Source organism: Betta splendens, chromosome 12, assembly GCF_900634795.4.
Source record: "Betta splendens chromosome 12, fBetSpl5.4, whole genome shotgun sequence".
Taxonomy (NCBI): domain Eukaryota; kingdom Metazoa; phylum Chordata; class Actinopteri; order Anabantiformes; family Osphronemidae; genus Betta; species Betta splendens.
The window spans coordinates 3,432,044-3,447,500 of record NC_040892.2 but is presented as its reverse complement, the minus strand read 5'-3'; the positions used below and the strand labels follow the sequence as shown (position 1 = coordinate 3,447,500).

General features: G+C 48.4%; 1 protein-coding gene across 1 annotated transcript in view; it reads right to left on the bottom strand.

Annotated features, from left to right (window-relative positions):
- bcr (BCR activator of RhoGEF and GTPase) overlaps positions 1–15,457 on the bottom strand; it is a 40,878-nt gene that overhangs the window by 375 nt on the left and 25,046 nt on the right. Inside the window, exons 3-23 of the mRNA XM_029168103.2 lie at positions 14,908–15,012; positions 14,640–14,825; positions 12,265–12,372; positions 11,218–11,278; positions 11,084–11,136; positions 10,868–11,002; positions 6,787–6,908; positions 6,508–6,673; positions 6,306–6,425; positions 6,119–6,194; positions 5,887–5,991; positions 5,495–5,569; positions 5,193–5,290; positions 4,513–4,644; positions 3,641–3,700; positions 3,456–3,565; positions 3,199–3,338; positions 2,993–3,127; positions 2,736–2,841; positions 2,477–2,639; positions 1–2,389 (exon numbers count right to left, since the gene is read on the bottom strand). The exon at positions 1–2,389 is cut by the window's left edge and continues 375 nt beyond it. Coding sequence (XP_029023936.1) covers positions 2,300–2,389; positions 2,477–2,639; positions 2,736–2,841; positions 2,993–3,127; positions 3,199–3,338; positions 3,456–3,565; positions 3,641–3,700; positions 4,513–4,644; positions 5,193–5,290; positions 5,495–5,569; positions 5,887–5,991; positions 6,119–6,194; positions 6,306–6,425; positions 6,508–6,673; positions 6,787–6,908; positions 10,868–11,002; positions 11,084–11,136; positions 11,218–11,278; positions 12,265–12,372; positions 14,640–14,825; positions 14,908–15,012 — 2,346 coding nt within the window. The 3' untranslated portion in view covers positions 1–2,299. The remainder of the gene's footprint in view (positions 2,390–2,476; positions 2,640–2,735; positions 2,842–2,992; positions 3,128–3,198; positions 3,339–3,455; positions 3,566–3,640; positions 3,701–4,512; positions 4,645–5,192; positions 5,291–5,494; positions 5,570–5,886; positions 5,992–6,118; positions 6,195–6,305; positions 6,426–6,507; positions 6,674–6,786; positions 6,909–10,867; positions 11,003–11,083; positions 11,137–11,217; positions 11,279–12,264; positions 12,373–14,639; positions 14,826–14,907; positions 15,013–15,457) is intronic.

The following is a 15,457-nucleotide window of genomic DNA, read 5'->3' as shown; positions in this document are numbered from 1 at the left end:
TTCTTTTATCAGGTACAAAACTAAGGGACTGAGGTATTGGAGGAAATGAGCTACAGTATGAAAGGTACATGCAGTTACACTGACAATCAAGAGACCAAAACAAAGCAGGGTTCAGAGTATTATAACTCTCTTCTCCTCTATCAAAATCAGGTTGGCTTTTCAAAGAGACGTGACCAGTCGTTTCTGATCCTGTGTCCGTGGACGCCACAATAAATAATACAGAAACCAAATTATGTACTCTCTAGTATTTTACATATTATACAAATCAGTGGAAAAAAGGAGATGATGAACACAATCTGCCTTTTAAATAGTCGAGAATCTGCACTTGCTATTCAGTTATCCAAATCAGATAGCTGAACACTCACAGTGGCCAGTCTGTTGTACAACGCAAAAAAAAAAAAATAATAAAATACAAGATGAGCTGCTTCACAGACGTCTGCAGGGTTCAGATTCTGGAGCATGTTCAGACAAGCAAAGTGCCTCAAAATGTATAAAGGCCATCTCTCTAGCATTTAGGTGACATTCTATCATGAATAAATAGATGTAGTCATCCCTAACATACCAAACTGTGCATAAGAATAAATAAAAAAGGCAATAAAAGGAACTGAAACGTTAAACAAGCATCTGGGCAAGAAGTTCTGTTCTTTGGCCCAATTAAGAATGATTTTACCACAGATTGACAGACAGCATCACAGTTACTGTAGATGAAGCTTGTGGGCAGCTATGAGCTAAGACCAGTTGAAGTTTAAGGTCCTGTCTTAGTGTTTATCAGATGAAACGCGTGTGGTTGTGCTCAGAAAAGGCAACGAGACACTGAGCGACGTTTCCACCCTCAGAGGTGACGCGGGCGTCGAATGTGGAGGCACGACAGGGCAGAGCAGCGCAGACGGTGAGACCTAGACTCATGTAACGCTTGACTGTGAGTCAACCGTGTCTCATGCCCTTAAAGGTAGACAATGACTGAATGGATGAATGAATGAAGTTAATGTTTAACTGCGTTTTGTTGCAGAGATTTATTTAACCGACACTTTTGTAAACACCATCGCAACGACGACGTAAATAAAGACAAACATGCCTGCATGTTAAATTAAAGACACTGAGAACAAATGTAGAAGGGTGGCGTTTAAGTATCAAGCTTTTCTTGACTTTGCCATCAGAGGAATAATAAATCAGACAGAGCAGAAGACCACAAGACAACATACGATTCCTTCACTGAACCCACATGTGCTCTGCAGTGGACGCTCAGGCCACTTGAATTGTATTACAGTAGTTTAAAGATTGCATGACTTCACTTCTGCAGCTGCGTGTTAAACGGTGTGTGTGTGTATGTGCGTGTGTGCGTGTGTGTGTGTGTGTGTGTGTGTGTGTGTGTGTGCGTGATCGTGAGGTTGCATAACGTCTACACTAGACAGGCGACGGTCTCCGGGCGTGAGTCGCTCTGCTGAGGGTGTCGCGTGTGTTTCCTTCTTAATGAGATCTGAACCAGTGAGTGGGAGGCTGGACTGAGGAGCGGAGTCCTTTCTATAAGAACAAGGCTAAATCCTGCTGATTCACGGCAAGACTTGAAGTCAAGGCTAAGACCTACCAAGTCCATTCAAACTAGAAAAGTACACGTAAAAAAATCAACTCCCCCAAAATAAATTACAATAATAGCAACAATGATTATATTGTTAAACAAAAATAAAAGAAAATACAACTTTAACATTATGTACATACTGTATCTGTAAATACAACTTCCTTTATGTAGAAACGAACATATTAATTTGTCAGGATGTCCTTTGTTACAGTAAGAAGGATGTTTCTTCAAAGGTGTGAACACGAACGATTCCTATGTTAGAAAATATATTGCTTCCTGGGTATTTAAGCAGACGACTACCTCGAGACACGAACAACACAAGGAGGAGGAACGGATGAAGTGGGTGAACCTCAGGCAGTCGGATTGCAGTGGATCACTAATAGTCAGCCTGTTTCCTTGATCTCACAGTTCGTGCTGATCTGCAGAGACACGTTTCAGCGCCATCGGCGGAGGAGAAGAAACGTCTGCACGCTGTGAGGACTGGAGGCTGAAACCAGTGGGGAGGCGTGGCTGCGGCCACTGGCGGCACTGGGAACCACACTGAACGCGAGGCGTGAGTGACGTCAAACATCACGTCCTCGTGGCTCCGTGTGTTCAACTGGGGGCGTCTCCACAAGATCCCGACGGAGTCCATTCAAAAACACGCTAGCGGAGACTCGCTCTGAGTCAAGGAGTCTCTCTCTGGAGTCTCTCGTTCCTCTCGTGCAGACAGAGCCTGGTGCTCTATACTTCAGTGGAGAAGAGGATGCTCTGTCGCTTACTGTCTGGGGTCGGGATGGTCTCCAGCTGCAGGAAGTAGAGCAACACTTGGACCTGCAAAGTAGAACATTTAGTTAAATAACATATATGGTTCTGGTGCTTCAAACTGAATAAGAGCGGTAGAGGGTCAGCGTGCCGCACCTGTGCCATTACTTCTAGCGACCAGCTGTCGCCCATGCTGATGGGCTGCGTGGGGTTAGCGGGGATCTTGCTGTCTTTCTCGGCGGGTCTCAGCAGGGTGGGTCCGAACACCGTGGCCAGGTTGTGGAGAGACATCTTGTTCACACTTTCCTTCTCCGCCACCCTGTGGAAACAGAGCCGTCGTAACAGGACACGAGCACATGCACATGGAGCCTGAGCAGGTGTGTGTGTGTGTGTGTGTGTGTGTGTGTGTTCATACCTCTTCAGGTGATCCAAAAGGAAAAGGAACGTGACCAGGTTTGGTTCTGGCAGTGACAGCAGCAAGTTCAACATGCAGCTCTCTTTGGCAACACTGTCAGACAGAGCTGCGGGAGAGAAGAGGAAGGTTTAAATCCAGCAGACGCGTTTATCGGCTGCAGCTGCTGCTTCGTTGTCAGAGGCTCTGATTGTGAGTCTGAGTTGTGTTATGAGCTGACTAAGAGTTGTGTTATTAGCAGACTACGTCCTTGGACTCACTGATGCCGCCGGCAAAGTTGGGGTAGAGCTCATCCGTGAAAAGAGGCTCGGGCAGCTCCCTGAAGTACAGCTTCAAGGTCCCGGCGATGGCGTTGACGTCCATCTCGCTCATCATCACAGACACGTCTTTATTATCTGCAGGAGAGGATGAGGTTGAGGAAACACAGTCGCGAGCAAACGCCACCCGCCCCGTGAGCTGCACTCACTGGTGTCGAACGCCGTCTTCAGGGCCTGGATGTCCGTGGCCACTCCTGACACCCGGTAGATGCCCACCTCCTCCATGCCCCTCCTCTCGATCTCCTCCAGGCACTGCCTGACGATGTAGGGCACCTTGGACCGCTCTCGCCTGGAACGGACAGGAAACAAACATCAGTGACTTTTCAGAACTCCGGAAAACGCTGCAGGAAAAGCAGAAAGTAAGTTTTTCATATATCTGTTAACTGGCATTTGAACGTCTGCTCACTTGGTCACTGTGGAGATCTTCACTCCGAACACACCCATGGGTTTCCTCGACGGCATCCTCTTCAGGCTGAACTCTCGGCTGGTGAACTTCATGGAGAGCTTCACCTCAACCTGGAAACAAGGCGCGTTCGTTTAGGTTTTTCACAGAGCGACAGGCTGCGGTAACGGAGACTAAGCTCCACTCACCCCGTTCATGGGAATCACCGTCCGCTGCCAGTCTTTGCCCTGAAGGGTCTGAGGGTCGAGCTGGGTGGAGGTAACACACATCACATTGGTTAGCAGGCGATTCATAATGAAGCTTCAGCTGAAATAAAGGGATGTTTCAGTCCATTCACACCGGGGGTAAAAGGTCAAAGGTCATTTCTTCTACAGAAATAACCAGAATATGCAGATGTGGTCACGGCTCCATTTGGGGGTGTAGGACAATCTTGCTTTGCAGCTTTCTCACCACTGTGCTCGGTTTGTTTTCAATGACATCATCCCTAAAGGAGCGACCATGACACGGGATAAACACCAGACGAGCCACTAGGGGGCGCAAGTGACTGCAGCTCAGGCGACCAGGAGCTATTGCTGCTGCAGATGTTCAGAACGTTCACGCTGCAATCCATATACTGAGTCAACATCCAGATGTTGAAACCACTGTTGTCTGTTACTGATCATTATAAACAGGTAAACAGTGTAGTATTTTTTGTGGAAGAGACCTCTCTGTGGTCTGTGAGTCACCTGAGTGACACCTCACGCTGCAGCATCAAGCCGACCTCCAGCCGAACCAGGTGTCAGCCTGCAGCCTGTCAGTCTTACGGACACTCATCAGGACAGCGTCAGTGCTGCTTCATCATTGTTGATATTTGACACTTAATTATGTTCATGCAACTACAACCAGTTTTACTCCCAACCTTAAAAAAAAACTTTAAATATCAGCAGCTCCTGGACACACAAAGGTGCTATTACGATGAGCCTTCAGTTGCTACACAGTGCATCATCTAAGCATTTATACAGATCTGAGCGATGGAACTGCCTGTCGGCAGTGAGTCATGGCGGGTGACGTCATGTCATACCGGGATCTGTCCTTTCCCCATGATGCGATCTGCGCTGTCTCCATCCTCTTTGTTCTGCTTGGTCTTGTTGTAACACTTCTCGTAGCAGAGCAGCCTCAGGGTCTGAGAGCCCTCCAGCTCAATCTCGAACTCCTACGGCGGCAGAAAGAAAAGTTGGGACCTGGGCGATTATGCAGCGACAGCACACGGAGCATTCAAAGGAAGGCAAGATAATGAGATGTAGAGGTTCACCCCCCCCAAACCCAGGCGGGGACAGCCCATCCTACCCAACACACAGCTGACCACCGTTCCCTGTAATTACGCAAAGCAGGACTCTGCATATGGTTTGCACATCGCTGTGAGGCCCACACTGTGTTGGTTCACTTAGCATTTGGACATATGTGAGTCATCACCAGCAACTTCTCATTAGCTGACATTATTTTCACTCTGCTGAGCAAAACCCTCAAAGAGTCTTTAGGTCCACGATGGGCGAGCGGGCTTTAAAGAAGCCGTCCGCCGACTGCGTGCTGCAGCGGCGCTAGCGTCCAGCGCGCAGCTGTGCGTTTAAGCCGTCTGTGTGGCTTCTGTCATCTTTCATTACTCAAAACCAGACAGATAACTGATTACAGCGCCAGATGTCAGACACAAGACGGGCTGCACGAACGCAGAAGGAAGCCGGATCCTGCTGCAGCTGCTCTCACCTCGTTCCATTTAGGTTCAGTGGTGTATCGATAGACTCTCGTCTTGGCTTTACTTGAAAAGAAGCCGAAGGAATCCACCTCCAATGTGCAGTAGAGATCTGAGACAGAGGACACATTAACAATTACTACGGCTCCGTGAGTCGTCTGCGTGACTGAATTAAAATTATCATCATCACTTTTAATATGTTAAAATGAATGAACGAAAAATAAATGAATTCTGTCCCAACATTTCCTGAAACCTTCCCAGGATAGAGTTTCTGTATCTGTATTCTGTGCCCAAAGGTAAAGAATGAGTGACTCACTCAAGCTCTGTTTGAGGCCGGAGGCGGAGTGGACGATTACATTCAGGAACCCGTAGAGACCGAGGGCTTCATCCTCTGGAAAGACAGTCAGACGAGAGAGACAGGACAGCGGGCGGCATTAGAAAAACATGCACGCCTCTGTTTGCTTTGGAGCCCATCCATTATACAGGAGGAAGAGATTAAAACGGCGCAATACAGTAAAAACATGAGTTTAAATCTCTCACTTTAATCCTCATCTCACCCACAGTTACAGTAATAATCAAACAAACACTCAGTGAGCATATTGTGCTGCTATGTTATGGTTCACACAGCATCAGAACATGAACACACGTCTACTCTGTGCATCTGTGACTTCGATTTAGCAGAATCGGAACAGTGTGAGGGTTAAAAACCTTCTTTGTTGAGGCTAAGCGGAATGTGGTGGACGGTCTGTAGTTTGACACAGGAGCTGGTCAACATCTGCAGCTCCATCGAGGACAAGGAGGACGTTTTAAAACCTGGAGAAACACAGAAAACACTTTGTACTCGATGCTGTACAACTGTACAGGCTAATAATGGTTCTAATGTGTAGAAAAGGATCTTTCTACAAATATTAACTCAGTGTGACATTTCTGGGACGCTCACATTTCTTCTGCTGCTCTTTGATTAGTTCTTTCCACTCGGCGCGCTCGTAGTCGGATGATATCAGGAAACCGTAACTCTGAAGCAGACGCAAACAAACAGACGTTATTGCTGGGTTAATCTGAGCAGAGTCATGAATGAACGCGTGTGGGTGAGTGTGGGGCAGATGCGGGCTGCTGTGCGGCCTCACCTTGCCGTTCTTGTTGTACACCCGGAGGGGCATGCTGGGAGACGTTAGCAACAGCAGGGACTCCTGTTCCGACAGCTTCTTCCGCAGACGGTCGATGACCTTTGAACCCTTGTTGGCTCTCTGGAATCGCACGCAAACGTCAGTTTTCCCAAGGTCCTCAAATAGAACCCGGTAAGCGAATGGTTGCCGTGGATCACGCTACCTTCTCTCTCTGAATCTCACTGCGCAGGTGTGAGATCTTGACCTTCATGGCGTCGAGCTCCTCGTCTGGGACCTGGGGGATGGTTAGTGGTTCGCTCTCCTCTGGGCCCTGGAAGGTCAGCTCCGTCAAGGGGACGTACCACTTGCTGTCGTACTGCTGGTTTTTACTGCGGAACACACAAGGATGTGGACGAGCTGTTACAGAAAGGCCTTTTCCTGCCTCCGCATATCAAACGGCGCCGGCCCACGGCCGCCGGGCGCTCGCGGATGCTCGTCCTACCCTCCGATCTGTTTCTTCAGCTTGGCGCAGAGCAGCAGATCCGTGAAGAGGAAGACGTGCCGCAGCTTCCTCGCTCCCTCCACCAACTCCACCATGAAACTGTCCTTCAGCAGCTGCCGGTTCTGAGGAAACGACAGGCAACAGCGTGAGCAGGTGCCACCTCACAGCACAGGCAACTGATGATGAACAATGCCTGTGCAGCCTTAGCAGCATTTACTGTTACTATTTAGTAAATGAATGAATGAAAAAATGGTTAATCTGGTTAAATCTAGAAATCTGTTAAAATATCTTTGTGTCGGAACCTTTTCTCTATTCTTCCCAAGTCAAAATTTAACTCCACTACTGGAAGATTCATCTTAGAGAGGAAAGGGAAAAGTGATATTTGGAGCCCTGGGATTTAACGCTGATGTCAGACTATGTAATGAGATGTGTAAAGCTGCATTCGGCCAACAGGGGGCAGTGAAGTAACTTTTCAAAGAGTAAAAGCAAAGTGTTTGAATGATTTTGAAGATTCTGTCCTGGCATTCCTCTCTCCAAACTTACAGGTCCCTTGCAGCGATGCCGTTACTCTTGTGCAGAACTAGCTGCATCCCTCTTTACACCTTGGTGCCCCCCTCCCCTCCCCTCCCCTCCCACCTCCACAAGCGTTACATCACCTTCGTCGGGAACAAACGGCCACTGTCACAGCCAGAACGCACTGAAGTGGGGCTGATGCTAATGTGGGAGAGGTTTTTGTGAGCAGAGAAGCCCTGACTGCTGACGGGGGGTGGGGGGTGGGGGTGGGGGGGGTCATGCCGTGTCATTCAGTGTCAGCTCTCGTACGGCTGAAAAGGACGGATGTAGGCAGAGAGAGAGAGAGAGAGGGTGCAGCAGAGCGACACAGTAGCTCCCACTGGAGTCGATGTCATACTGCAGTTTTCTTACTGTACCGAACCCTGTAACACGTCCTGCCAAGCTGCTCGGCTGCAGCGATCGCTAAAACTGCAAGCACGACCTAATCGCTGATGATGGAATCACACGTTTTTAGATACTGCCCCATAATGAAGCTGCAGATCAGCTGCTTGGCGCCTGCCTCCGTATGGTTTCCCGCGGTAACAAAGGGGATGTTCGATCGTACGCTGCAAATGAAAGTGAAGCGCGCGCTGGAGTCGCGCTTCTGCTGTGATTCGCTCATCCTCAGTGACTGAGGGGAAAACTGCTCATCTGAATACGCACCACAGCACTCGGTACATGTTCATCTTTCAGTGTCAGAGCTGTGGGACTTTAAAGAAGAAGACATGCAGCGTAATCCCTCGGGGATGTTTTCCAACTGGAATATAAACACAGCCTCTGTCTTGCCTTGCTTCTGTCAGTCTACATGCTGTCACGTCGGTCTATTTTTAGGACCGACACTGTACCAGAGCCAGAATGAGACATCAGCCAAGACGCCGCTCGCACTTTTGGCATTCAAATTAAATACACCATTAAATTATGGCACGGAGGGAACTGGAGGTTGAGCTCTACATCCATATTAAATGCACCAATCATCACGTAGTCATCATCAATGAAGGTCAAGTTGAAACAGGATCAGTGTGACTAACTGGGCATCAGGACGCTTTTTAAAGCAAGGATTTGTGCTTTAAAGAATATTTAATGTGCTGCTTTAGTAATTACAGCAGTAAATTAAATTCATTCTCACAATATGGACACATGGATACAAATTATTAATAGCTAAAAGCCTTAAACGGCAACCTAAGAGTTTCCTGAAAGCTCTCCCTCAGTTACAGTACTGCTTCATATCAAACAACTGTTGTACACTTTAGCAATTATCGCGCTTATATGTGTATATGTAGTAGAGTATGTTGAGCTTTGTACAAATGTTCAAAACAACTACCGCCGAACGAGCTGAAGAGGGTTTAGACGTCGTGTCTGAGGCAAAACAAAAAACTCTCACAGTGGAGTGGATTAGAAATGGCATTATCAAACTGAAAAGTACAGTAAATACAGGAGATTAGAGAGATTAGGTTCCAGCATAGACAGAACCTCCGATGACCTACTTCTAATGCTGACTCATGCAGATTTACATGACAGCGCAGCGAAAACGCTGATAAACGACACGATGCTCATGTTGGTGTCGAGGCCGGTGAACTGGACCCCACTGAGGACCCACAGCGCCCATCAGTCCTCTGAGGTAATCCTCTGCTCCATTGATCTCATGACACAGAGATAAGATAAAGGGAGGGATAACAGCCAGATTAGGGATTTACAGGCTTTTAACAGGAAGTGAATGGGACGGATAAAAGAAGACACGACAACACGTTTTAGAACATATTCTGAATACTTGTGCATTTGTCTTTAACTACGGTGGATTGCTTTACTGTTGAGACGCAGAATCGTGTTGGCAAAATGTGCTAATGCTGCTGCTCTGCATCTTTGCAAAACCGCTGTCTCAGCGCATCGGGTGACATTCTCATAATATTTCCATCCAGCGGGAGAAAAGTGACTTTCTCCACTTCTCATAACAGCCGTGGAGGCAGGGCAACGTGGGGGAGGGAGGGAAGGAGGGAGGAAGGGGGGACGTCGGAACCCAGATTAAATATTGACCATGTCCCGGCAGAGCCTCGCTGGGAGCGTGTGCACCAGCAACGGCATGAATTTACCAAAGACCCAGGTTTATATTTAGTCGGGCTCCGAGGGGCGCCTCTCCTCTTGCTCACGTCTACTCCTACAGAGACACCAAGCAACACACGCAGAGCACTCCTGTCCCAGAGGTAAACAGCGCCGGGCGAGGAGGTGCAGCAGCGCCGTGTGCATTGTAATTAGGCCCCTCGTTGGGCCGGAGCGGGGCCCCCGGGGGCCACTTGTGCCACGGAGCTGCAGGATGCCTCCACTGAGCAGAGCGCAGGTCAGCGGGAGCACGTGCTGCCAGCATCACACGCCATCCTCTGGATCTGAGGTCATCGGCGAGCACCTCGACCTCTCGCAATTTGATCCAGGAACGTAGGAGCAGGGACTTCCATGCTAATATGAACATTAATTATTCAACATGCGCATTTGTAAAAAAAACCAATGCCTTAGGCTGGCAGTCTATTAATAAAAGAAATGTTATTTTATCCACATATCCTGCTGAGGTCGGTCACTGAGGAAATTTCACAGCGTATGAACAAAGGATTATGACTCATTTACTAATTAAAACAGAGCCCTGAGTGTGTTGGACACAGCTAAGTTGTTAATTCGGTACTGACGGCTTCAGCAGAGCGGCAGTTTAACAGGGTGAATGCTTGGCCATTCATTTAGTGACACGCAGACAGGAACCTCTCTCTATTGTGTGGGATAATATAATGAGCGCCATTGATTTCCAAGTGCTGCTTTCATGTATCCATGATAAATATTTGATGACTGGTGTGGAGGTCTGGACAGACTAAGATGGCACTGGGGCCTGCGGGGAAAACAGGGGGGGCTGTGTGTGTGTGTGTGTGTGTGTGTGTGTGTGTGTGTGTGTGTGTGTGTGTGTGTGTGTGTGTGTGTGTGTGTGTGTGTGTGTGTCTGTCTATATGTATATGTTCAAAGGCAAACAAGAGCAGGAAGAAGCTGAGCACAGGAAAGTCAGTGTTTGAAAAGGGTGTGGTAATGACCCCCCGCTGGGAGCAGAGGGAGGAGCCGACACAGCCTCGCTGTTTGCCAGCTCCCACCCGCCATTAATGAATAATTAACATGGAATCTGCCACTCAGAGGGAACTGGTGGCTTCGTGTACCTCGGCGGCACACAAGCCATCAATCAGGAGGCCTCCATTCGAGTGTGTCAGGGCTTCTCCAGGGATGAGAGGAACAGCGGGGGGGCTGGGTGGTGTATATGTAAGGGAGATGGCTGAGGTGGGGAAGAGCAAAACGCAGAATCGCCCTCAACCATGCAACCCGGGCATGACCATATAAGGGCATGGGCTCTGAGGGAGGATGCAGATTGGCGGCCCCTGTGGAGGCGTACCATCATTTGGCAGCGACGCCAAGGTCACATGTGGACGTTTGTTCCTGAGCAGCAGGGCCACACAGGCCCAATCCAGTCACTGAATGGCACGCGCTGTAACGTTGTCTGAACGCTCACCTCGCCCTTCTTCACCGTCACAGACTGGCGCCGCGGCTCCTCGTTGATGCTGGACAGGAAGTTCTGGGAGATGCGCAAGGCGTCCTGCAGCAGCGGGTGGTCCGGGTGGCTGGTGGGCGTGTGTTTGAGCAGGTCCTACGGAGCAGCGGGACACACGGACATGATGCACATGGACATGACAGCTGCTGCTCATTTCCACACCCTTTGTTCACTTACGTGAAGAACCAGCGTGCTGCGCGTGACTCTGTCCACTGGTTTATAGAGCAAAGCTGTAAAGAGGGCAAATCAGACCGGACTGTTTATTAATCATCATGAGATTTGATATATTTGAGTGTTTCCAGGTGACTGACCTTCTAGAGAGTTCTTGGCCGTCTGGTCCTTGCAGTCCTTGGGGCTTCTCACCTTCAGGTTCTGATCGGATACAACAGGCAGGTTCACATGTCATCGCTGTTGCTCTAGCTCTGCATTCACCCGCTTCCTCAGCAGCCCCCCCTTTACACCCCCCACCCCAGCATCTTGCTCAGATGGCCCAGAGTCATGCATCATTACTTGGGCCATTAACAACCCTCCATGATGAATTCCCCCGTTCTACATGTAGATGTCACACTAACTGGTGGAGCACATAAAACAGGCCGATAATGCATCAGAAACCGGCACATGCTGGGGAACACGAATGCTAAAAGAGCTGGAGCCATCACAATATGCACAGGTTAAAAGACCTAAATTGCTTCTGGCTGCAATTGCAAAGAAACATTCAGCAGAACAATCAGATTTAAATGCAGAAAAGTGGTAAAAGCTGTGTGGGTGAGAGAGTGTTTTCAGAGTACGTCAGGGACATAAAATAGCCTCGTTCTATACAACAACCCCACGAAGCTGTTCTGCTCCCTAATGATAAATTATTTAACACACAGTTGTAAGTTAATCACATATGTGGTCATCTTCCATCAATCGATTACTGTCCTGCTGTTGCAGCAGAGTATAATACAGAACTACGTTCTTCTAATCTATTGTGATGCACAGTCTTTGGGAATAAGAACACGTTTTATGTTCTGAAGTTGCAGCCAGATGCGTTACACAAAGCTTTACAACCCAATGAGGCAGGAATTCCTCACACACAACGTTTGTAAAACAACGAAGTGTGAGATCGGGTCATTTTATTCCTTAAGAGGAATAATACTAGTTGATCTTTAAAAAAAGATCAACTAGTAAAAGTCAGCTGGATCATTTTGTGGTACATGGAGGTCTGATGTAAGTGTCGGACTGATGTTTACATGGTGGTAAAGTGATCCCGTGACACACATCTCAGCTCCAGCGCCAGCGCTTTGCCCAGATTCTGAGCCCAGACACATTCCCACCCCCTGCGTTGCACCTTCACTTGTTCTTTTCTTTATTTTTACCTCAGAGATTTCAGCGAACTGAGTGTTGGCCTGGCAGCACTTCTCCGCTGTCTCCACGGCCAGCTCGTAGTTATCCACAAACGCTCGGTACACCCCCAAGTGGCTGGCCTGAAAGGAAGGAACACAGAACCCAGAACAGGATGAAGTCAGTGCAGTTCATAGCGCTGAAAAAACCTGTTTTGGTCCAAAGAGTGAACGCAGCTACACACATATTTATGTGATTATCACTAATCACCAATGATTCAACCAGCTAATAAAATGTGTCTGAACAGTTTCTACACACGTGAGAATCTTTCATATTGACTTGGATCTCTTATATTTGACTCCACCGTCGAATAAAACAATAAAAGCAAATGAAAAGCACTAATCACGGTCACAAAAGCAGCACATTACCGCCTGTAGGACCACGTTACCATAGCAACCAGTGAGCCCTGCACTTTGCCGAGGTTGAGTAATTAATGACTGGTGTAATGGAGGCTATGAAAGCACGTTTGCGAATCTGGACGGCGTCGAACTGCGCCTGCCAGCGGAGAGATCCGTCTCGAGGGCGAAGAAAAAGACGATCGATTCTCCCGAACAAAAGCGTCGCAGGCGAGGGAGCGGCGCGGAGAGGGATGCTGAAAGGCCCACGCGTGCGAAAGAGCAGCGGTGAAGCAGCGCAGGGAGTCGCACCCGAGCGCGAAGGCCAAAGCCGTACACGCGTTTATGCAAAGCGAAGGCACACTGCGCTTCTGATGGAGCAAATGCATTTTCCCGCACGCTGGCAGCAGAACGTCAGGCGACAAATAGAACCGTTCCCAGATGTTCTGCGGCCGCACAGCAATCTCCCCAATCCCATGTCCTGCCCTAAGCCACACACACACACACACACACACACACACACACACACACACACACACACACACACACACACACACACACACACACACACACACACACACACACACACACACACACACACACACACACACACACACACACACACACACACACACACACAGGCTTAAAGAGCGGCATGCGGAGACCGTATCATGGCAGAGAAATGGCTTTGGGTGATGAAAGAAACTGCTTGGGTGTTTGGATTTCTCAGTCTGGGATTTGCTCTGCGTGTGTGTGTGTGTGTGTGTGTAATCCACAGCAGAAAACAACATTAAGGAAGGAGCTTTATGACAGAGCGCGGCCGTTATACTGGGAGGCCGGCTTTAACTTGGTTTAAAGGGAAAATCTAACACATTGTCCACACTGCAAAGAAACTATTTAATAGATAATGGAGATAATAGTTAGAATAGAAAACCACTTACCAACAAACTATCATCTCCTAACTATTAAGGGACTAATAAAAAAACTGATATTTGCATATAAATTTGAACAATCAGCTCTTTTTTTCCTCCATCTCTGAAGAGCAGCATTTCCAGTGGGTCTGTCTGTGTACAGGGCTTGAAATCTTATCATCTCACCTCCCTCCCTCCTCGCCTCCCCCCTGTATCACCTCCTCCACTCTCATCTAATCTCTTCAAGAGACCGGCTGTCATGTTGCATTGTTTTTTTTTGCAGGCTCAGGCTTTTATTTCTTGACCTGCCCTCTATTAACTGCTGTCTGGAGGGAGGGAATGGGACACAATGGGTGTAGTCGGGGTCAGAGAAGTTAAAAGATTCACTGGACAAATGAAAGATCTTTTTTGATGTAGACAAGTCACTCGTCAAACGAAGGAATGGTAAAGTCGCTGTTGTAAGTTGCTACTGAAGAGAGAGAGCGTCTGCGTGCGCGAGGGGGAGCGTGAGAGGAAGACGCTCCTATTTATAGCAGCTTCTTCGAGACACAAAGCGCACAGTGCAGCCATGGCCTCAGTTGCCTGAGGCAGAAAGACGGCATTGTGAAACACGCCTGAATCTCCCTCTGTGAGCGCTGGTGTGTGTGTGTGTGTGTGTGTGTGTGTGTGTGTGTGTGTGTGAGGGGGAGACACTAGTGGGAGCGGGGCAGCGCTACACAGAGAATTAACAAATGATTCATTGTGGATAATTGACCCAATGTGAAAACGATTAAATAGACCCAGTGTACATTTGGCTTGAACATCTTTGGCAGCTGCTGCTCAGGGGACTGAAAGTGCAAACAGCTGCTGAGGAGGAAGCAGGAATAAAAAGATGATTCAGATTCAGCTTGTCTACATTTGAAATGATACAAAAGCATCGCGACCCGAAATCAAATCTGGGCTTATATTGATTTATTGAATCACGCCGACAGATTCCGCTTCTAAAAGCCTCGCGCTTCAATAAATCACATTAGTGTGAGTAAAGCTGCTCTCGTGCACAGGCCGTGTCTCCGTCAGGTCAGAGACCGGAGCCGCTGCTTTGCAGACGCCCTGTTCTTTTCTTACCAGCTTCTGGAAGAGGTCTCCAACCCTCTGGTGGTGGCTCCACTGCTGGACGCGCGGCAGGAGTCCGTCGTAGAAGTCCTTGTGGATCTCGTAGAGCTCAGGCACTTTGAAGAAGATGGTCTCGATCTGGGCCAGCGTGAGCACGGGCTGCGACGTGGTGGCGGCGGCCTTCAGAGGCTTCATGGGCTGAGAGGGGGCGAAGAGAGGGGGGGTGGGGGGTGAGAAGGGGGCTCAGGGTCGCTGGAGCGTTCTCAACCAGAGTCCTCACCAGCAGCAGAGCCTCCAGGTGACTCAGGTACGTTTCCTCAGTGGCCAAAATCCCAGACAGGACCCACTTCCTCATCTCCAAGCCTTTTTCCAGGTCACATTCAGTCTGTAACAAACACAAAGGCACTGAGCAACGAGTCACAGACAACACTCCAGGTATTATTCCTGGTGAACGGAATTTGAGATGTTTGGAAATCTCAAACTGAAAGGTGGCTGTTTGTTGCTGAACTAAACGTCCTGATTTGGTTTTTCTTTTGTTTTGTTGGGATTGATTTGATCAGATACAAATGGCAGAACTGTAAAAAGGTTCCTAGATGGTCCAAGTCTGTTTATCTCTGCTTTTACTGTTTATATTTTTTCCTTTCTTTCCTTTAGTGAGGAATAAAGGAATGATTTCTGACACCCATGTATTATGCATCACTCTAGTGCTCGGTGCCGTACATGAAAAAAGCTTGATTGCTCATTATGTCTAGACTTCATGGCAGTGAAGAACTGAAGGAACGTTTTCTCCTTTCAGAGTTTCGAACGCATATCAGTCATATGACAATGAT